The 24,270-nt window shown below is 44.9% G+C and overlaps 1 protein-coding gene across 4 annotated transcripts in view; it reads left to right on the top strand.

Annotated features, from left to right (window-relative positions):
- arhgap39 (Rho GTPase activating protein 39) overlaps window positions 1-24,270 on the top strand; it is a 579,720-nt gene that overhangs the window by 339,121 nt on the left and 216,329 nt on the right. For all 4 annotated transcript variants that reach the window (XM_069914962.1, XM_069914964.1, XM_069914963.1 and 1 more), the window contains one exon: window positions 15,910-17,305. In XM_069914962.1, the coding sequence (XP_069771063.1) occupies window positions 15,910-17,305 (1,396 nt within the window). The remainder of the gene's footprint in view (window positions 1-15,909; window positions 17,306-24,270) is intronic.

Here is a 24,270-nt window from a genome sequence, read left to right as displayed (position 1 = left end):
AAGGTTATGCGCAGGATGAAGGCAAGTGGGACTAGAGGAGATCACTTAATTCGGTACGGACTAGAAGGGCCGAGATGTTTTGTTTCCGTACTGTAATTGTTATATGGTTATATATATCCATATATATCTCTTGGTGCCTGCCACATTGACCACCGCCAGTGGGCTGATATCGCCTCAAACCGTGCATCTTGGCGCCTCACAGTTTGGCGGGTAGCAACCTCCTTTGAAGAAGACCGCAGAGCCCACCTCACTGACAAAAGGCAAAGGAGGAAAAACCCAACACCCAACCCCAACCAACCAATTTTCCCTTGCAACCGCTGCAATCGTGTCTGCCTGTCCCGCATCGGACTTGTCAGCCACAAACGAGCCTGCAGCTGACGTGGACTTTTTACCCCCTCCATAAATCTTCGTCCGCGAAGCCAAGCCAAAGATATATATGATTATTGGGGGTATACAACGACCTACTCCTTCCTCATCACGGACACGGGCGGTGCTGCTGTTCTAATGCTCCTAGACCTCAGCTCAGCATTCAACATCGTTGATCGCGCTATTCTGATAGACCGTCTCTAGCAGGAGGTTGGCATTAAATCTTACCTCACTGACAGGGCTTTCATGGTCAATGTGGGCAACTACCTCAGCCACCCTCTCCTGCAAGGTTCCACAAGGATCCATCCTTGGCCCCATTCTTTTCTTGCTGTACATGCTCCCCTCGGCCATATCAAGCAGAAACATGGCATCTCCTTCCACTGTTACGCCAACGACACCCAACTCTACCTCTCCAGATGACCAGTCAAAAATCACCAACCTCACCAACTGTCTGGAAGACATAAAATGCTGGATGACCTGCAGCTTCTTCCAACTTAATGAGACTAAATCTGAGATCATCCTATTCAGCCCCCCTAATTTCACCATTTCACCAAGACTCCCTGGGTAATCTCTCCACTCTTATTAAACCCCACATTAAATCCCTTGAGGTGCTATTCGATTCTATCTTCAAATTGGACCAACAGGTCAATGACGTGGTGAAGGCCTGTTTTTTCCAGCTCCATACCACTGTTAAAATAAAACTGGACCTCTCACTCAAGGACCTCGAAAGGGTTATTTATGCCCTTATCTTCTCATGTCTGGACTACACTAACTCTCTATACACTGGGATTAGCCAGTCCTTCCTAACCTGCCTCCAATTGGTTCAGAATGGCATCACTAGAGTCCTGACAGGTGCTAAAAAGAGGAACCGTATCACCCCAATTCTGGCCTCCCTCCAATGGTTGCCAGTGTGGCTCAGAATCAACTTCAAGCTGCTGCTATTTACATTCAAGGCCCTCAATGACCTTGCTCCCCCGCCCCCCCCTCCCACATATCTCTGATCTGCTTACACCCTAGTCTGCAGGGGAGACTGGGCCTTCGCGGTTACGGCCCCCAAACTGTGGAACAGCATTCCCCTGGCCATTAAGCTACCCCCCTCCCTCAACTGCTTTAAATCAGGTTAAAGCATACCTTCTCTCATTAGTGTTTAACGTTCAAAACCCTTTATACGTTTCTAACCTCCAACAACACAGCACTATTCACTGCAAATGTGGTCTATTTATAACATGTTAATCTGTTGTTCTATAAATAGTTGTACTAGTTTTGATCGATTGCCTTGGTTTGTTCAGCACTTTGGTCAATGCAAGTTGAAAAAATGTGCTATATAAATGAAGAACTTGAACTTGTGCATTTTTAGTCACCCCTAACAACAGGAATATCGAAAGAGCGCAGAAAAGATTACTTGGATGTTGCCGGGACTTCAGGAACTGAGTTACACAGAAAGGTTAAACAGGTTAGGACTTTATTCCCTGGAGTTCAGAAGAATGAGGGGAGATTTGATAGAGGTATTTAAAATTATGAGGGGGATAGACCGAGTAAATGTAGATAGGCTTTTTCCACTGAGGATAGGTGAGATACAAGCCAGAGGACACAGATTAAGGGTGAAAGGGGAGAAGTTTAGGGGGTACATTAGGGGGAACTTTTTCACACAGAGAGTTGTGGGAGTTTGGAGCGAGCTACCAGTGGTGAATGCAGGCTCAATTTTCACATTTAAGAAAATTTTGGACAGGTACCTGGATGGGTGGGGTATGGAGGGCTATGGACTGGGTGCAGGTCAATGGCACTAGGCTAATAATAGTCCAGCACAGAATAGAATAGAAGGACTAAAGGTCCTGTTTACTGTGCTGTAATAGTCTATGGAGCACATAGAGCAGTCAAATGTTCCTTTTATTCCAAATTCATCTTTGTGAATCAGCTGTAAACCCGCTCCAGTGTCAGCACATCCTTTCTAAAATGATGGGCCCAAAACTGCTCACAATACTCCAAGTGAGGTTTTACTCGTGCCTTATAAACCTCAAAAATCGCATCCTTGCTCTTCTATAATTTGAAGAGACGCCCCACCAGATTCAAGGGCATTTTCCTCCTTGCTGTTATCAGATTCTTGAATGGATCTCTCATGAGTAAAATGATGCTGCCCTTGCACAATTTGAACTGAACTTTGTCTCTCTCTAACACTACACTCTGAACTTTTGTTTTATTTTGTTGTGCTTAAGTAAGGGTTGATTTGCTGGGATAGCACACAAATCCAGGTTTTACATTGGAAATACACAGGAGATTCCAGATGTTGGAATCGAAAGCTAAACACAATCTACTGGGGGGACTCAGTGGATCGAGCAGCATCTGTGGGAGAGGTAGGTCTTCTGTACTCTTGTGGTGAATGTCTGCCAAGCTGCCTGTCTCCCCCCTCTGGCGAGCCTTGCTGTACTAACATTGGCTGTGCATAATCTCTACTGTTAAGGACACTCCCCTTGGGTATAACTGTAGATGCACCTATTGTCTTTCATTATTGTACCATGAGTTTCTGCTAATAAAAGCCCTGATTACTGTTTGACCACATCGTCTTTGTCTACTTCATCAACTGGCACTTCACCTCTGTCTTTGGTTCTCCATTTAACTGGTCTGGTTAAAGGAAATGTCAACCATTCTTTTTATCCCACTGGTTCAAGTATATTATCATCTGTCTGTACATTTTAACTAGTTGGAATACTGTGCACACATGTACACACGCAATACACAGCACATAATAATCAGGTGCACATAAAAGTACAATTTAAAATAAATATATATAAATATTTTGGTGCTGCTTCAGCCATGTGACAATATTCAGTTCATTAGGCACCATTTTTCTTTGCCTGAGATTGTGCTGGAGATTAAATCATGGAATTTCTTTAGGTAGCGAGAGGTAGATTTCTGAATACAAAAGGCATCTGTGGGTACAGGGACAGATCAGGAATATGGTGTTGAGACAAAGGATCAGGCATGATGGCATTGACTGGTGGAGCAGGCGTGAAAGAACTCCAACCTAATTTTCTTTGATTCTAATAAACTTTCTGAACATTTCTCAAAGTGATCCTTGAACACGCTGGCGCGGTCTTGGGAGAGCAGAAGCACAGTGCTGCTCAAAAGGGTTCCACCGCCCGGTCCTAATGCTGACGGCTCAGTACAGGCTTGAAACAACCTGTTCAAGGGGCTGATGGTGTTTTACGTGAAATCTTGCTAGGACAGAAGTCTGTGCCCAAGATGGCAGATGTGCTCAGCATCAGCCACAAACGATTGCAGATTCTGGGGAGCAGCGGACCAGAAACAGAGAAAACACCCCTCCCCCACTGTTGAGAAGTTGGAAGCAGAGGAGACAACCTTACAAGAGAATGACCACAGCAGCAGACCAGTAGCTGAAAGACCCTACATGGAAGGTGACCACGCTGGCGGACCAGCGAGGGGCTCAGTGGCTGAGGGACCCACAAAGGTTGTGGGTGACTTGCGGTCGGGGGAGCCACACAGACTGCGGGCTGCTGGAGACTGGCTCATGGGAACCAGGTATCGGAACCAGGATTTTAGAGGGTGCTGAGGCCAAGAAAGGCTCCCAAGGGGCCTCAGGTCCTGATCATATCAGAGGTTTGAATCTGGAGCTTGAGTTGTAGATGAATCGTACAGGAGCAGTGGAGATGAATCCATGAACACTCAGTAACTCCGAAGGGAATCTCTTTTGCTTTGTTTTCTCTGTTTCTGGAAGGGACTCCAGGAAAAGCTAATGGTGACTTTTTGCCTTACAGCAAGAAGAGGGCAATTTTGTGTCATATTATTTATTCTGTACTATTACATGACAATAAATTAATCTTTTAATATATTCAAGAATTGAACATTCACAGGTCTCTGGAGTGGGAGATTCAAAACCCCCTGGGAGAAAAAATCTTAGTCCTCATGTTTTTAACCTAAAAAGACTCTGCCCTTGGTTCTAAAGTCTCCAACCAGAAAAAAAAGCCGAATAGCTTTTGCTTTGTCAGTCCCTTTCATTAGCTTGCTTGTTTAAAATAAACCATTCTCATTCTCCAAGACTCCAGAGACCATAGTAACAAGGAGCAAGAGAAAACACCGTGAATTGTTTGTCAAGAAAAGGACACGACAGTTTTGCAAATTATATTTATTTTTGGAGACAACATGCTGGTGAAAGTGGGTTGGTGTTGAGGATCAGCCAAGGCCTTATCAGGAATGCTGGCCAACTACTGCTTCTATCCTTATAATATTTAAGTTTCCATGGTAACAAGGCTGCTAGGAGACTGGTTTTCCTGGGTATTAATACACCTCCAAGAGCATGTTGTTCTAAAGCGTGGCAAAGGAGCACAGTAGTTTTAGTCACCCAACTACAGGAAGGATATCAATAAGAATGAAAGAGGGCAGAGAAGATTTACTAAGAAGTTATAGGGAAAGGTTGAATAGGTTAGGGGTTTATTCCCTTGTAGCGCTATTAATTAGACTGAACAGACCAGAAGTTGAGATTAATAGGCTTTAATCGCTAGAAACTTACAGTCATAGCTTACATCCTGTTGGCTTGATTCCAAGGCAGTACTGAGGGAGGGGATTGGGCAGTACTGCCTTTATTAGGGATCCTGGAGGGGGAGGAATTACAGTATCGGAAGCGGGCCAACCAGAACAATGCTTGTAATACAGTGTTCCACCACATTCACTCCTTCTTTTGAACAATGTCTGGCAGAGTGAAGTGTCAGAGTCTATTTACAGGTTCAGCCTGTCTGGTGGTTTTATCTGTCGAGTATGGTGTTGCTATGGCTGTATTGTTGCTGTAGGCTCCTAGGCGGTGCCCTGTGTGATGGGCTGAACAGAATCAGTTGGTGAGCGGGTGTGGGTTGGGATTGGGGCAGGCGGGGCAATTGATACTGATGGCAGGGTCGGATCCTAAACCATGTCTCTGGTAGTTGCGAGGAAGGGGGAGGTGCTGGTTGATCGACCATGGTTGGTTCAGCGAGCACCTCAGTTGTGGGGACATATCCTGGATAGATACAGTGTCTCTCTGCGCATCCTGGTGAAGTATGTAGGCATATTGGTGATTTGCATGGACGAGGTGGATCTTCTCAACCAGCAGGTCTGATTTTGCGGGTTCAGGTGTGTCTCCAGAATAGCACAGGCCCTGGGGTTATCAGCCAGACTGATAGCATTGTTTCGGATGCCGACCTCCTGGGGAAGGAGAATAACTTTTCATGCGGGGGTCACATTTGTCACTGTCTAGAGGAAGGGCCTGGTGGCGTGGAGCGCCTCTGATAGTACCTCGTGCCACTGGGAGATGGGCAGCCCTTTTGACTTGAGGGCCAGGAGGACTGGCCTTCAAATGGTGCCATTCTCCCTTTCCACCTAGAAAGGGGTGTTTGGTTCGGTGAGGACTAGAAGGGCCTAATGGCCTGTTTCCGTGCTGTAATTGTTATGTTATGTTATGTTATACCCTTGGGAGTTATTAGCTGTTAGTCCTGCTTGTAGCTATGCCTTCGGCCAGCAGGTATTGGCGCAACTCCTCAGTCACTGTGGATGTAATTTGGGTATCCAAAGAGCATGAAAAGGTTACTCAGGGACTTAATGACAGTGGCCTAATCATATCTGGGCAGGGGATGGTAAACAGGAATCATGAATATTCGTCAGCAGTGTTGAGAAAATACACCTTCCAGTTTGTGGAGGGGAGGGGGCCCTTGAGTTTCATACGTAGACATTCGAAGGAGCAGTGGCCTTGATCAGGTGAGCTTTCTCCAGCCGATAGAAGTGTGGCTTACACTCTGCGCAGACCAGGTCAGCTCCCCGATGGCCTCAACCAAGTACAGGAGGTTGCAAACTCTCACAAAGTGATAGAGCCTGGTGACCCAGGGGTGGCAGAGGCTGTTGTGTAGGGCTTAGAGGTGATCATTGGCTTAGATACACCGGGACAGGGCATCGAGCTTCCTGAGGCCCCTTGGGGCCAGTACAAGATCTCATAGTTGTAGGTGGACAGCTCAATTCTCCACCTCAGGATCTTGGCCTTCTTAATTTTTCCTCACTGTTTGTTGTTAAACATAAATACGACTGCTCGTCGGTAAATCAGCAGGGTTAACGGTTTGCCAGCTTGGTAATGCCTCCAGTGGCGCACAACTTCCACTACGGCCTGGGCCTCTTTCTCAGTGGCTGAGTGCCAGAGTTTGGGGCCCTGGAGGGTACAGGAGAAAGTGCCACCGGCCTGCCCGCCTGGTTCAGCGTAGCAGCCAGTGCAGTCGGATGCATCACTCTCCACCTGGAATGGAATGGATTCATCTATGGTGTTCATCGCTGCCTTGGCAATGTCGCCTTTGATGTATGTGAAGTCCACTTAGACTTCTGCTGATGGGAGAAAAGTAATAGTTTTTACCAGGGGTTGGGCTTTCTCCACATAATTTTGGACCCATTGTGCATAATATGAAAAGAACCCCAGGCACCTTGAAAAGGCCTTGATGTTAAGGGGGAGTGGGAACTCCAGGAGGGTCCACATACGCTCAGGGTCGAGTCCAATGACTCCATTCTCCAGCATACCCTCTAGTATAGTCAGATGTAAAGTGCAGAACGTGCATTTCTTCTGGTTAAACATGAGATTTAGGGCTTTTACTGTACGGAGGAATTTTTGCAGGTTAGCTTTGTGATCCTTCAGGTCATGGCCACAATGGTCACATTGTCCAGGCAGAGTTTTGGTCCATCTCCCTGTGGAAGACCGAAAATCTGTTCCTGACTCCAAAGGGAATCCTGAAGAAATGATAGAGGCGGCCGTCCACCTCAAACACCATGTCTGGGCTGTCTTCCAGGCGGATCAGGAGCTGGTGATAGGCCGACTTAAGGTCAGTGTTGGAGAAGACCTGGTATTGGGCAATCTTGTTCACGAGGTCGGCTATGAGGGGGAGCGGGTAGGCATCCAAGAGGGTGAACCAGTTGATGGTCTGGCTATAGTCTATGGCCAGATTGTGCTTCTCTCTCCTCTCTACCACCACTACCTGCGTTCTCCAAGGGCTGATGCTGTGCTCTTTTAACCTCAGTCTTGATAAAGGCTCTGTCCCAGGGACTGATTCACCCACTCTTATTTGCTACAGGCTTTCAGTTGGGAGTGAAGTTTTTGAATGGGCTGGGGGGGTGGGGGGGGAGTGAAGTTTTTGAATGGGCTGGGGGAGGGGGAGTGATGCGACCTGGAGGGTAGACAGACCGCAGGTCATGAGCAGTGGGCGGTGTTTGGTTTGCTGGTTGGCTGTGTTCGAGGAAACAAGCGGGTGTTTCAACAGTTGGTTATTACAGACCATGAGGGAGGGGTGGAGCCCATCATATTCCATCAGAACAATTTTAAGTTGGCACTGGAAGTCAAGCTCCAGGATGACCGGTGCACAAAGTTGTGGCGTCATGAGCAATTTAAAATTCTTATACTTGATGCCACCCACAGTTAGCGTTACTGTGCAGTTCCCTTAGATTTCAGTCAAATGGGACTTGGACTGGGGTCACTGTGAGGGAGCAGTGCTGTACAGTATTGGTGCTTCCAGTGTCGAATAAGCTGTTCATAATGTAGTCGTTTACCTCAATGTCCATGATGGACCTTGCTAGTTGATGTGGGCCGCTCTGGTCCAGAACGACGGATGCCAGTGTCAGTTTGTTGTCTGACTTGCTGCTACTGTGTGTGTTCAGGATGTCCACCCTGAAGATGGCTGCCCCCTGGTTTGCATGCGGACGCCATCAGAAGTGACAGCGGAAGTGACGTCAACCCCGGCCGTTGCACTCAGATCCCTACCGTGCTGTTCTCCGCAACCAGAAGTGGAGCCGGAAATGACACGGTCCAAGATGGTGTCGGCCGCTGTTCACATGCGGCACTGCAAGGGATAGGTCTGGACCTACATACCCCTGCATAGGATCCTTCTGCAGCTGGAACAGATCGCGTTTTTGGCAGGACAGTTCTTCAATGGGGGCTGGGGGCTGGCTGCAGTAATAGCATTTCAGGTTCTCAGCAATAGTGGCTGCTGTTTGGGACCTGCATTGCAAGATGGCAGTACCTGGGCTCCCCAAGTGGCGGCCATGAAGTAATCCTCTGCGTTCTGTTGAGCCCTCTCTAGTGCCTACGTCCTGTAGGGTCTGATCTCCCTTCTCCAAGAGCCTTTGTCTGATCAGATCAGACCTGAGACCAGCCACAGAGATGTCCCTGATCGCCTCTCCCTGGTAGACGGCTACCGTAATGTTGATGCAGCCACAAGCTCTCCCCAGCTCCCACAAGGCTGCCCAGGAGATATCTGGTGCAGAGTACGTTCTTCAGAGGCAGGTACTGCTTTTGCAGGATCCCCATAATGGCTGAGTAAGTCTCACTGTCGCTAATCATCTGGAAAATGACCTGCGCAAACAGCAGATCTCTCTTACCGACTTCTTCCTGAATGTCGTGTTGCCTCATTAAGGTGTTGAGGCAGTGAATTTTAGAGGCCTCTGGATCCTTGGGGTCAATGTCCAAGCTTCTCTGCTCGAATAGCCTTGTCCATGGCACGATTAAATTGTAGCTCTATCATTTAGACCCGACAGAGCAGAATTCAAGATTAATAGGCTTTAATTGCTATAAACGTACAGTCATATCTTACATGCTGTTGTACTATGTATAGCTTTACCTGTTTTGATGGAATACAAAATAAAACTTTCCCCTGTATTTCAATAAACAACTCAATTCAATCCAATTTTATAAACAGGATACCCAAAACCCACTTATTACACCACATTTCCAATTTCCTTTTTCCATCTATCCAATCTAATAGTTCTATTACTGCTGGTGTCAATGGGGACAAAGACACATGTCCTATTTGTACTGTTGCATCTCTGATACCCCATAATTCTGTGTAGAAATCACCTGATGCATCCTTCATTAGCAAGTGGCCAACAGTCAAAATGTAAACATGGTGAGAGCTAGATTTAAGCGTGAAAGTGTAATTAGAAAGCAAAGGTATAGAAAAGTCGTAAACTTGAACTGAATTGTGCATTGCCATGTGCATCAAAATACAGTAAAAACTTTTATTTAGTGTGCTATCCAGACAAGTCAGCTCATGTAGCAGGTAGTGCAATGATATCAACTAAATAGACAAATCAGTAAGCAGTGGTGTTATGGGAGTCAAACAACGGCGTTATAGAGAAAACGGGGCAAGGAGGAGAGCAAAATATAGTTACAAAAGTCAGTGCAGGGACATCATCTATTGCCAGCATGAGATCCATTCAAATGTCTGAAAACAGCAGGAAATAAACTAACATTGAATCCCTGTTCTCAAGCAGCCATTCACAATGGAGGCCATACGTGGAGGGCCACAGCACCCTTAAGGGGGGGTGGGGCACGGACTGAAATCATAATTTTTTTAAGTAGTTGGTAGGAGAGAGGTACAGAATAAACCAACTAAACATGTCTGCTTCACAGGGAAGGGGGCCCATAAACTGTATGAGCAGGGACTTAGCTCTAGGGGCCATAGCCAAGAAGTGATTGAGAATGGCTGTTCTCAACACGTGTATTCTCTGTTTGATGGATGGGAGAAGAAGAGATGATGACCATGGTAGGATGAATCCTTGACCTTTATTTGTCATATGATAACTCATCCAATGAGAAGGATTCTTCTTCAGGCAGTCTAACAGGATAACTCTATTCTACATAAAATTGTATGATATAGGAGAAGAAATGCACAATTACAGAGGGAAGAGTTAGAATGAAAACAAAAAGGTCAATTAGTACAAAGCAAAGGAGAGCAATGTTGTGGGGTTCATTCCTGAGCCTCCTGATGACAAGGAAGAAAGTGACTTTAAGTCTGTGGTGCACACTTTTGAGCTTTCTCCCCGATGGGAGGAGGGAGAAGAGAGTGAGTCCGGGTGTGATAGGTCTTTCAGTGCATCGGTGTCTTTTCCAGGGAACGGGAGGTGTAGGTGGAGCCCCAGGAGGGAAGAGAAGTTTGCATGGTGTTTTCACCACCTTCTGTGGCTTCTTCTGATCTTTTTTCAAAATATATTTTTGGTTTTAAAACATCTATCACCTATACATTCTTTATCAAAATAATCTAAATACCATTTACAAATAAATGGAGTTGGATCAGTATCAGGATGTCCAGTCATGGGTGTGGGGAGAGCATAGCAGGGGACTGAGTCCACATCCTTGAGGAGCATTGGTGTTGAGTGTGATTATGGAGACGTTCCCCATCTTCTGTGACTGGTCTGTTAGACAGAAAGACAAGGATTCAGCTCTAGAGGTTCATGGGCATGAAGTCCAGTTGCTGAAGTTTAGGAATGAGTTTGCTGGGGACTGTGGTCCACGAACAGTAGTTGGACACAGGTGCCCTTGGTATCTTGGTGTTCCAGGCCTGAGTGGAGAGCCAGGGAGATGGCACCTCCTGCGGATTTGTGTGGCCGGTGGGCAACTCCGGAGGCTGGAGTTGATGTCAGCCATGACCAGCCTCCCAAAGCACTCCATGATGGTGGATGTCAGAGACACTGATCAGATACTATTTATTGTAATTTTAAATTTTATTTTAAATGTAGATATACAGCACGGTAATAGGCCTTTTCAGCCCACCAGTCCATACCGCCCAAGTACACCCAATTGACCTACAACCTGGTACGTTTCTGAACAGTGGGAGGAAACCAGAGAACCTGGAGGAACCTAGACCAAACTCCTTACAGTCAGTGCCAGATTCAGACCCAGGTCGCTGCACTATAACAGCGTTGTGCTAACCTCTGCGAACCATGCTGCCTGTCATATAATAAAACAGAAATGAAAAATTACACAGAATTGCCTTTAGTCTGCCTTAAGGCATACAAAGACTCACCTTTAGCATGAGCTTTGCTCGCTGTCAGAGAAAGAGAAGCAAAAGGGAGTTCCCCAGAGTCACTGAGTGTCCATGGATTCACCTCCAGGGCTCCCGCAGCCCCTGCAGCCACACAGACTCCAATTCAGTTCAAACCATCAACGCCCGAGCTCCAGATCCATATCTCCAATGAAGCCTTTAACACCCAGGTCCCTTCTATCACAGAGGAGCGTGGTCATTTGGAACAAGCTGCAAGAGGAAGTGATGGCAGCAGGTGCAACATTTAAAAAGCTTTTGGGCGGATACTTGGACAGGAAAGGCATTGATACGGGCCTAGTGCAGGCAAATGGGAGTAGCATAGATGGCATCATGGTTGGGAGGGTCAGGTTGGACCAAAAGGAGCTGTTTCAATGCTGTACAATGTTTTAATGTTATACTGATTTAAGCAGGCAGAAAGAAATGACAGATCCTTAGAGAAAATGGAGAAGAAAATCAAAGTGATGCGCCAGCAAGACCAGTCTTAAGGCTTGAGAATAATGATTTCACTGTGAAATACAATCCAGAAAAAGAAATTGTGCTAACAGATGCATTTTTCTGGGCTGTTGCCACAGGAGAAGCATAAGGTGAGAGATTGCGATGTGAATATTCCAAGTCAATGTGATACCATCAAAGTTGAGTAACATCAAAGGACAGACCAGCAAATTCAAGCAGGCAGAGGAACATTTGTGGAAAGTGCTTCGGGGTTTGCCGAAAAAATGAAATGAGCAAAGCCTGTGATAAGACATTAGTGGTCATAACAGATCTCACTGGAAGTTAGTACTCTACTGACTTGATTCACAGAGTGGCTGAGATAATTAATCCAGAAATGTACAGAGAGGTGAGGCTGAAAAGGGGCCAGTTGTAGTTTGAATTGACATCTACATGGAGATGGGCATCAATGGGTCCTTTCTGCTGGGAGTACGGAAGTGTACAATAGAAAGGGGTGCCAGATACTAGTTCACACTAAAAGCAAGAATAATAACTGATATTGTTAACTCCTCCAAAAAAGTTGCCCTTCATCAAAAGGATGAAATATGTGAGAACGAGCATTTTGAATTCGGTTACTACATTTCCTGTTGTACTTTAGTGTGAGTCAACTTCCAAAACAAACCTGTATCCCAGTGCATGGGAGTGTAAACCATTCAATTCAATCCTATTTGTTGCTTTAATAAGTACAATGTATTCAACAGTCATTTTAATTCAGGCCTTATCACTCATATTAACATTTTAAGACTATACTGTAAGACATAGGAGCAGAAATAGGCCATTCAGCCCATTGAGTCTGCCATTTAATCATGAGCTGACCCATTCTCCCATTCAGCTCCACTGCCCGACTCCAATGTGCCTTAAGTACACCCAATGAATCAGAATCAGGATTCATTGTCATGAACAAGTCTTGAAATTCAGTGTTATTGTATCAGCGTCAGAGAGCAAACATTCATATTATAACCATCTTGCAACATTACTCTATAAAAAAATAATAGGGCACAAAAAGTTCATTGATTATTCAGGAAGCTCTCCTTGTGCCGCTGAGATCTCGTCTTTAGGCTCCTGGACCTTTTACCCGAAGATAGCAGAGCGGCCTATGTGGTGGGGGTTTTGAGGATAGAGGCTGCTTTTTGAAGACCCCACCTCATGTAGATGTCCTCGATGGAGTGAAGCCTGGTGCCTGTGATGTCATTGGCCGAGTTAACAATCCTCTGGAGTTTTTTCTTGTTCTGAGGGTTGCTGCCTCCATACCAGGCAGTGATGCAGCCAGCCAGAATGCTCTCCACAGTTCACCTATAGAAGTTTTCGAGAGTTTTCAGTGACATACAGAATCTCCTCAGATACCTCACAAAGTATAGCCGCTGATGAGCCTTCTTTGTGATTGCATCAACGTGGAAAGTCCAGAACCGATCTTCAGATAAGTTGACACCCAGGATTCTAGTGAGCACTGTTTGATTCCTCTTCTCAAAGTGAGCATAGGAGGTGTTCAGCTCATCAGATAATGACATGGCCTCCACAACTGCCTGTAGCAACAAATTTCACAGATTCACCATCCTCTAGCTAAAGATATTCCTCTGCATCTCTGTTCTAAGCGGATGCCTTTCAATCCTGAAGTTGTGCCCTCTCATCCTAGACTCTCCCACAAAGGGAAACAACCTTTCAATGAGATCGCCCCCCCTCATCCTTCTAAATTCCAACAAGCTCAGGCCATGGGCTGTCAAACATTCCCAGAATCATCCTTGTGAACCTCCTCTGAACCCTCTCCAATGTCAGTACATCCTTTCTTAAATGAGGAGCCCAAAACTGCTGGCACTAATCCAGGTGATGTATCATCAATGCCTTATAAACCTCAAAAATCACATCACTGCTCTTCTATTCTATTCCTCTTGAAATTAATGCCAGCATTACATTCGCCTTCTTCACCACCGACTCACAATTAACGTCGAGGTACTCGAGATGGCAGAGGTCGACAGCATCGAGTCCACGCTGCTGAAGATCCAGCTGCGCTGGATGGGTCACGTCTCCAGAATGGAGGACCATCGCCTTCCCAAGATCGTATTATATGGCGAGCTCTCCACTGGCCACCGTGACAGAGGTGCACCAAAGAAAAGGTACAAGGACTGCCTAAAGAAATCTCTTGGTGCCTGCCACATTGACCACCGCCAGTGGGCTGATAACGCCTCAAACCGTGCATCTTGGCGCCTCACAGTTGGGCGGGCAGCAGCCTCCTTTGAAGAAGACCGCAGAGCCCACCTCACTGACAAAAGGCAAAGGAGGAAAAACCCAACACCCAACCCCAACCAACCAATTTTCCCTTGCAACCGCTGCAATCGTGTCTGTCTGTCCCGCATCGGACTGGTCAGCCACAAACGAGCCTGCAGCTGACGTGGACTTTTTACCCCCTCCATAAATCTTCGTCCGCGAAGCCAAGCCAAAGAAAGATTTACTATTAGATGATGTTGAAATAGAAACAATAATATCAAATCCAGATACAAAAAAGTTCACATTAGTTATGTATTTATTACTTCTGAGGGGAGTAAAGAAGAAATATTTTCATAAATCTAAACAAAGGTGGAAAAGGGACCTGAGTATAGATATAAATGATAAAAATTGGATACAAATATGTTATGATAGTTTGCAAAATACAATAAACGTTAGATACAGAATGGTGCAATACAATTTCATACATCAGTTATATATTATGCCACATGGAGCAAGTAAAAATTTTAGTGCATCTGCGTTTTGTACTTATGTATGTGACCATAAACTCTCACTAAGATTTTTCTGTCCTGAGCGTTGGCACCTCCATATCAGACGGTGATGCAACCAGCCAGAATGCTCTCCACGGTATACCTGTACAAGTTTTCGAGAGTCTTCGGTGACATACTAAATCTCTCAAATCTCTCTCAAAGTATAGCCACAGGCGAGCCTTCTGCGTGATTACATCGACATGGAAGTTCCAGGACGGATCCTGGGGGATGTTGACACCCAGAAATTTGAAGTTCTGGACTTTCTCCACTGCTGAGCTCTCAATGAGAACTGGTTTGTGTTCTCCTGAAGTCCACAATCATCTCCATCAAATGATGCACCTTTTAAAATGTAACAATGTAGATGCACAGGTTTCTCACACCTGGCAAAGCACTAAAACCTATCGTGTAATTTGGAGGATTATTTTTGCCGGCTGATGACACTTGAGAATAAACACTCACCGGAATTCCACCACTTTACTTTAAATAAGGCTGGCAGATGTTGCAGCACTCCATTCCAGATTCCTTTATTGTCATGTAATAGTACAAAAATGTAATATTACACAAAATTGCCTCTGCCTGCCATAAGGCAGACAAAAAGTCACCATACCCGGCGCTCCTTATAGTATGAGAGAAAGAGGTGCAAAAGAGAGTCCCTTCAGAGTCACCGAGTGTCCATGCGTGAGTTTTGAAAGGGGTAGCTTGAATAACTACTTGAAAAGTAAAAAGTAAGATTTTAGGGGCAAGAGCAGGAGAGATTAAACTTTGGGGACAGTTTTAACAGTGGGCTGAATAAGCCGGTGATTTGGAGTGACAGCAACAAAGGAAGAATACTGATGAACGATGGTTTGATTATATCCCGTCTCAACTTAAAATAAAAGACTCTATTTTAAACATTTTTTTTCAAAAGTAGACCTTTAATTTTCCCCTGCATAATAAGTGGCTTTCTCCTACGTCTGTTCCTCAGTGCCATTGACTAATAATTTAAAAAAAGTTTTAATCTAAATTTAAAAGTCTCGGCGTGAGGGGTTTTATAAAATGATGAGGGAGCAAGGAAATGTGGATCTAAATCGGAAACAAAACAAAACCACTTAAAGAATTGTTTGCCCTGTGCCACGGTACAGTAAACAGCATGCTTATTGAGATCACATCAAAGTGGCACATAACGCTGAATCATTCATCATTTCCCAGACTGTGGCTGTCACGTTTTTTAAATGTTAAATTTAGACATACAGCACGGTAACAGGACCTTTCGGTCCATGAGCCCGTGCCGCCCAAATACGTCAATTAACCTCCAAGCGCATGTACGTTTTGAAGTGTGGGAGGAAACTGGATCACCTGGAGGAAACCCAAACAGACATGGGGAGAACATACAACTTCTTACAGACAGTAAGATCCCCAGTTGCTGACGCTGTAATATTGTTGCGGTACTTATGCTTCCCTCTGGTGTTAACCCCTCTTTTGTTCTCTTTGCGCAGAACATCACCTCACCGATGGATGACAGGCACCAAGGAACGCATGTTGATCAAAGTTACGGACCGGGAGCCAAGCTATTTGTTGCATCAGGGTAACGGGAACGCTGAGATCCAGCCAGGAACACGGCCGCGGAGGCCTTCAGGGCACCAGCTGCCTCATGCTCATAGCTTCGCATCGGACAGTGACAACCAGGTTTTCTTCACAGAGCGCAAGCCCTCCCCTTACCTCAGGAGGGCAGAGCACATTGGCGGTTGCTCCCCAGTGCTCGCGAGAGGGGAGCCCTATCACTCGCCGATCCACTACCAGCACAGAAAGTACTCCTTTGAATCCCAGCCCCCGTCTCCTCGTTACGGCTATGAGCCTCCTCTTTACGAAGAGCCCCCCGTTGAATACCAGGCTCCTATTTATGATGAACCGCCCATGGAGGTGCAGTGCGAGGGAATAAGCTACAAAGTAGCCTCACCCCAGAAGTCCCCAGTTCGGAAGCCGCACCCAATGCTCCATTCACCCAAACAGAGCCAAAATTCTCCTTATCAGCACCTTGTGTTAACAAAGCAGAAATGCTCAGAGAAGTCCATGAGCTTAGAATACAGTCCAGCAGGCAAAGAACTCGTGAAGCAACTGGTGTATGTTGAACAGTCTGGCTCCAGCCCAAAATTTAAGTCAAGCACAAAACATCGGTATTCACCAAGTGCAACATCCACTATTTCCTACTCATTGCAGCACAGCCCTTCATTGGTGAGAGACTTTCACCGTTCGGAGTCGAGGTCGACTGACTACAACGGTCTGGAAGAGTCTGAAGCCAGGCTCAGTCAGCAAGGCAGTCAGCTGATCCATGAGGACTCAATGTCATGGTCCAGCCAACATGATTCGCTGTCTTCAATAGGTTATTCGCCGAGCACGAGGAAAAGGAAAAGCAGGAAGCCTTCGCTGACGCAGGACAGTTGCGGCGTGGCAGGGGAGAGCTGTGGGGAGATCAGCCCGGTGTCCGAGCGCCTCCTTCCGGAGGAGAGGCGCTCGCCCTTCGAGAAGCCCCAGGTGAGCCAGGCCGAGGGCAAGGTCGGTGAGCCAGAGATGCCGCGGGGCTACTCCGACGTGCACATGGCCCAGGCCAGGCTGGCCCGGGAGGCACAGCAGATCCATCACGTCAAGCAACGCAGCAGCTGGGACTCGCAGAAAGAAGTGTCGGGCTACGAGAGTGACGGGGCCCTGCCCCTGCCCATGCCTGGCCCTGTGGTCCGAGCCTTCAGTGAGGATGAAGCGCTGGCTCAGCAGGAGAACAAAGACTGGAAAAGGAACACATTCGAAAAGCTCGGCTTTCCCCAGGTGCTGCTGGAGAAAAGTGTTTCCGTGCAGACCAACTTGGCTTCCCCAGAGCCTTACCTCCACCCATCACAGGTACGTCTGCAGTTCAAATAGCTTCAATATAAACACCAGAGGGGCTGGGAAGTTTGGGGAGAATGTGACTCAAAGTGTAAGATGCCCGAATGGTCTTGTCTTATGTGTTGATTAGACTTTTAGTTTGGTCATATTATACATGATATTTTTCCCAGATTTAAAATATCACAAACTTGTGTTCAAGTTGAGAGGGTGGAGCTTAAAGGAGATGTGTTTTATCCAGAATGTGGGAGGAGACAATTTCAAAAATTTATAGCTCTATTCTGTCAATTAAGAGCCATTCACTTTCCAAAATAAAGACAGACCGGGAGCAAGAATTGGAAATGGAAATTGAGGAGAAACTGTGGGAAGAGGCCTTTGAGAGAAGTTGTTCCACCACCTCCTGTGCTCAAGGTGCGAAGGTCCATTTTTCTAAAACCAGACTGTCAGCCACTTGTCCTGAAATAGAGGACAAAGGCAATAGATGTAATGGCTTCCTTTGGTACCTAAGTCACATATTTTATCAGTACCCCAAAATACAGGGGTTCTGGAGTGGAGCCTTCCGCACACTATCCAAAATATTTAAAGTCGATTTACATCCCTGCCCATTGGCTGCAATATTTGGAATCTTGACAACTCCCTAAACTCCCTGCAGAAAGACACCGAAAGCATTTACATCCCTATTAGCCAAGCGTCTAATCTTGTTACACTGGAAGTCTGACACAATGGATTAAGGATATCAGTTTCTTTATTAAACTGGAGAAAATCAAACACACATTAAGAGGGTCCGCCGGAAAATGTATCCATAAACGGCAACCCTTTACGGGCTTTTTATTTCTTTGAGTTACGAGTGCTTTTGGTGTAAAAGACCAACTGTGAGACGGCTGTACCTGTACAATCGGTAATATGTCGATGATCCTGTCAGCAAAGATGCCAAGGTGGTCAGGGGGTGGGTTATCCGGGCATGTATCTGAGGGTGTATTTGAACACTTGGGTATCTATAAGTTAGTTTTTCTGTTAAAAATAGAAAGCAGGAGCACAGTGTACATCTGTATAACGTGCACAAAGTTGTGTTTGATGCTCAATGAAGTAAAGAATGTGGCAGGTGCTCAAAATGGGGTTAGTGTGGAAGCAAATATCTAGAGCAGCTGTTCATAACAGGGGCCATGGGACCCCTCTGGGAGCCACAATGCATATGGGGGAGGGTTAAGGAGTGAAATCATAAAATAATTTTCATGATTTTTATGTAGTCGGTAGGGGTAAAGTACAGAGGAAACCATGTAAATGACTGCTTCACAGGGAAGGGGACCCATAAACTTTGAGCAGAATCCTAAGGGGGCTATAGCCAAATTGAGAATGGCTGATCTAGAGGCTTCTAGATAGACACATGCATTTGTAAGGTACAGTGTATATGTAGCACATGCAAGCAAAACACAAATGTGCTGCAGAAACTCAACCGATCACACAGCATCCATAGGAAGTAAAGGCTTGGGCCCTTCGTCAGGTATAAGTAAAACCAGGCAAATGCCTGAATAAAAAGATGGGGGGAGGAGGAGAAGAGCGGAAGGAGGAAGGGGCAGAGAGATGAGCACTCCCTAACAGGTAAGAAGTCATAGCTGGATACAGAAAACTGAGAAGGGGGAAGAGGACCAAGTGCAACTCTAACAGGACATTGGTCACCCTTCACTTCCTGTGGAGGCTGCGCGACCTGCTGAGTTTCTCCAGCACGTTTGTGCATTGCACCCGACCCCAGCGTCTGCAGACTTTTTTGTATAATGGGGTTTTTTGTTTGATTTGAACATCATGTTCAGTGCATACATCATGAGCAAAAGGGCCTGTTCCTATGCCCTTCTATGTGCTATACCTTGTGCAGTGAGAAAGGTTCTTTTGCAAGCAGTTTAACAGGTTAACTCTAACATTCATACAACTGCATAGAGTAGAACAAGGACACTGTTACAGTGGATAGAGTACAATGAAAGGAAACGATCAGTTCGTAATAAGCAAGGGCAGCAATAGTAGCGCTGGTTGTGAGGTTCATTCAGGAGCCTGATGGCTGAGAGGAAGAAACAATATTTAAGCCAGGTATCACATTTACACCTGCTCCCAATGAGAGGGGGGAGAAGATCGTATGTCCAGGATGTGGTGTAAATTAATGCATTATATGTAGCCAGGAAGCTGCAACAAGTAAGATTTGCCTTGCATCTGTATATGGCAATAAATGATACCTTCATTACTATGCTTTCAGCTTCCCAGGGTTGACATAGTGTGACCCAGATATAACTGTGAAATCATATAACTACTGTAATGGTTTGGCTCTCAGGGCTTCTGACAGGAACTTGCAAAGATTGATTGGGAGAAGCTATTTGCAGGTCAAGGGCATCTGGCAAGATAGAGGTTTTCAAGAGATAGAAAATTTAAATTAAATTTTGAATTTAGACACGCAGCAAGATAACAGGCCCTATCGGCCCACGACCCCGTGCCGCCCAATTGACCTACAACCCCCAGTACGTTTTGAAGGGTGGGAGGAAACGGGAGCCCCCGGAGAAAACCTACGCAGACGTGGAAAATGTACAAACTCATTATAGACTGAGCGGGATTCGAAACCCGGTCCCAGTCACTGGCCCTGTAACAGTGTTGGCTAATCGCTACGGTAACTGTGCAACCCCAGATGTTCAGGGAAAGCATGTTCCTTCTAGAATTAAGCGCAAGATTGGGAAGATTTGGGAATTCTGGTTGACCAGAGTCATTAAAGAACTGTTCAAGAAAGAGGAGACATTTGTCAATAATAGTTAAAATCAAGTGAATCCTTGAAGCAATATAGAATGGTATAGCAGTTCACTTAAGGAGGGGGTTTGAGATATCTCTACGAAACATTGTTTACAGATTTCAGAGGGCAGCACGTTACAGTGCCAGCAATCAGGACCGGGGTTCAAATCTCACGCTGTCTGTAAGGAGTTTGTACATTCTCCCCATGTCTGCGTGGGTTTTCCCCGGGGGCCCTGGTTTCCTTACACCCTTCAAAACATACCGAGAATTAAAGCTCAATTGGGTGGCACGGACTTGTGGGCTGAATGACCCTGTTCCTATGCTGTATCTCGAGTTTTTTTTTATTTAAATTAAAGCAATTCCCCCACCAACCCCTAAGTAACTTACCCTCCACTGAAGTTAAACTCAGCAGCTAGCCTGTAATTCCCTGGCTTGTCCTTACAGCTTTTATTTAAAATGAAGGCTTTAACCACCCTCCAGCCTCCCAACACCTCACCCACGCTTAACAACAATGCAAACATCACTGCCAAGGCCTCCTGAAACTTCTTCATAATGTCCAAGGAGACATGTGATCAGGACCCAGGCATTGATCTACTCTTGGAGTAGATTTTGAGAAGAAAGGCCCTTTCTTACTACTATCCTTCACCTCTTACCTGTTCTCGTCGAACATTTTGAAGGGGGGGTACATGCAAACTCCTTACAGACAGCGCGGGATTTGAACTCCCGAACCTTGGCGCTGTAAAATATTGTGCTAACCGCTATGCTAACCATGCCGCCCTGAGAGAAAGGATCAACTTGAAAAGCCAAGGATATGATGCAGGCTTTTGATGTCTCTATTGTACCAGCTGAGGATGGTCGCTTTTCGGGCACCTTCGTTCAGGTTCAGGGTCATCCTCTATTCTTCACCAAGGAGTAGAGGACTTAGACCGGTACTCCTTGATTTGCACACAAGTTTGGTGGGAGGTCCATCAACCTCTGTAGTGGATCCAGGAGCTCCCTGAACATGCAATTACATCTGTTTGTTTACCCTATTACAATCTGACTTAACTAATCAAAAAAGTCTTCTCTCATGTGACAAGCATTACCCTATCAGCATTAAACTGCACATCATTCATCTGCAAATTGCATCAGCATGTGGACCAATCACATAACCAGATTCCCCTTTCCTCAGGCATTGTTCTTGAATGTGACCTGATCTGGGGAAACTCCAGGCTGATGGGAACTTACTGACTGGGGCTGGCGTTGCTCAGCAACACAAGTCATGGGGCCCCTCTCTCTCTAAATATTTCCAACCCTCCGCATTCTTTTACAAAGCAGCAAGGCACATGTAGGCATCAATTAATATTATCAATCTCCACTAGGCAGACCCTTGCTTCCACACAGCAATATATTCCAGGTACCCACCAACTCTCTGTGTAAAAAAAAAAGCTTGCCTCTGTTCTCTTCAGAGACTCATATTCATGAAGCAATATTTATTTATTTATTTGTATAGCTGAAATACTTGCCTTGCATATGTATTGTTTGTCTGTATGTGAATTATGTCTGGTTTTGTGTCTGCGTGGTTGCACCGGGGACCGGAGAACACTTTCGTCGGATTGCACTTGTACAATCAGGTGACAATAAACTTGACTTGAATCTCCTAAACTCTCCTCCTCTCACCTCAATATTTGCTCCTCTCCCCTGGGGAAAAGGGTACTATCTGTGTCCCTTATAAGCTTATATACCTCCGTTAAATCACCTTAATTCTTCATCGTTCCAACGATAAAAAGCCCTAGCACCATCAACCTTACTTCATAAGGCATGTTCTCCAATCCAGGCAACATCCTAGTAAAATCGCCTCAGTGCCCTCTACAAAGCGTATGTAATAAATAAAAAAAAAACAACAAAGAAATTAACACAGCAGAAATAAAAAGTTTCTTTTCTTAAAGTATATTTCTGATGGGAGGAGTCACGTGATGGAATAGTGGCCGGTAGGGGAACTCCAGCCCTCTCCAGAAAAGTTAAAAAAGATAGAGAAAAAGCACAAACATAAAAACCAAAACAAAGTGAAAGTAAAAGTGTGGAGAAAATGGCAGCGAAGAAAGAAAAACCAAAAACAACGGGAAGAAAAGAAGGAAAGACGTCGGAAGAAGAAGGTGAAGGCCTTACCAGTACGAGGAGGCCCGCCGTGGAGAGAGAAGCCCGCTCCCTGAGGTCAGTCGAAGCCCCAAACTCGGGACTACAAAAATGGCTCACGGAGACAAACAAAAGTGCGCAACCGCGCATGCGCAAGACAAAAATAACACTGACTGGAGGGGGGACCAGCTGAGGAGTAGATCTCCACAGCTGAAACAGGCAACTACAACACAACAGCAAGAGGAAAACATAGAAAATAACGAGAACAAGAAGGAAGAGAATAAAAATAAGAAATCAAAGAAACAACAGATGACCAACCCAGAGGAAGAAGACCAACATCAAGACACTTCTAATAAAAATAAGAAGACCAAAAATACCCAACAAAATAAAACAAACAACCCAACAAGAAAACCAGAAGAGACAGTGGTAAAGGACACAGATCCTGGAGTGGACTCAGAAAAAGAGGAGGAAGAACACAGAGAAATGGAAGATGAAGGGAAGGGCAAGTACATGGATTTTTTTTTAAAGAATATATGGAAACAGTAAAAGAATGGCAGTCACAAGAATTCAGTGAAATAAAAAGAAGAATAAAAAGTACAGAAGAAAAAGTGAATAGATTAGAGATGATCATGACAGATGTAGGGAAAAGAGTAGACAAGGTGGAAGAACGAGAAACAGCCATAGAAATGGAAGTAGATGACTTAAAAAAGAAATTAGAAGAATCTGATAAAAAAAGTTAAAGAGACACAAGAGCTGTTAGCTCAGAAGATAGATATAATGGAAAATTATAATAGAAGAAACAACATAAAGATAGTGGGCCTTAAGGAAGATGAAGAAGGCAAAAATATGAAAGAATTTATAAAAGAATGGATCCCCAGGGTCTAGGAAGACCAGAATTACAGGAAGAAATGGAAATAGAAAGGGCACACAGAACATTAGCCCCTAAACCACAACCACAACAAAATCCAAGATCCATTCTAGTAAAATTCCTAAGATATACAACAAGAGAAAATATATTGGAGAAGGCAATGAAGAAAATAAGAGAAGACAAAAAAACCACTGGAATACAAGGGTCAAAAAAATTTTTTCTATCCAGATATAACTTTTGAACTCCTGAAGAAGAGGAAGGAGTTTAATGCAGCAAAAACGGCCCAATGGAAAAAAGGTTATAAATTTATGTTAAAATACCCAGCAGTACTTAAAATAGTTATTCCGGGGCAGCAAAACAGACTATTCTCGGATCCGGAAGAAGCACAAAAATTTGCAGAACAACTACAAAACAGACAGAGAGATGAAGAGATGTAACAAGAACAAAAATGACAACAAACTATATATATATATATATATATATGTATATGTGTGTATGTATATATATAAAAAATAGAGTATAGAGTACAGGTAAGAAATAAGAAGGGAAAGAAAGGGAAGAAAGGAAGTAAGGAGGGAATTAAGATAGTGACCTTTGTTATATATGAAGATTAAAATCTTTTCTGGGGGGGTGCTGGGTGGGGAAGAATTACAGTCACTGCGAAATCAGTTGACACTTGCGAGCGGATTCGCAAATCCAAATGGAGAGGGGAGATGTGGTTGCCCGACAAGGGACAAAGGGCAACTCAGAAAGGGGAGGGACTATTGGGGTTAAAGGAATTTTAGATATGAGAATAGTGGAAATATTCTATGTTTTAGAAATGTTGTCTTATAATGTGTTCAAAGAAAGAAAGCAGAAATGGATAAGAAGGGAAGGTGGTGATGAGGAAACGGAAAGGAAAGATAAACAAAGTATGAAATGGCTATGTTGAACTATATGACTTTAAATATTAATGGGATACATAACCAAATCAAAAGGATGAAACTGTTAAATTTACTGAAAAAAGAAAAAATTGATATAGCATTCGTACAAGAAACACATCTAACTGAAGTGGAGCACAAGAAATTAAAGAGAGATTGGGTAGGACATGTAACAGCAGCGTCGTATAATTCAAAAGCCAGAGGAGTAGCTATATTAATCAATAAAAATAGAAGAGGAAATAATAGATCCAGCAGGGAGATATGTAATGATAAAATGTCAGATATATCAGAATTTTGGATTTTACTCAATTTATATA

This window comes from Narcine bancroftii, chromosome 1, assembly GCF_036971445.1.
Source record: "Narcine bancroftii isolate sNarBan1 chromosome 1, sNarBan1.hap1, whole genome shotgun sequence".
Taxonomy (NCBI): Eukaryota; Metazoa; Chordata; class Chondrichthyes; order Torpediniformes; family Narcinidae; genus Narcine; species Narcine bancroftii.
Note: the sequence above shows the minus strand (reverse complement) of the source record. Positions and strands in the feature narration are given on the sequence as shown.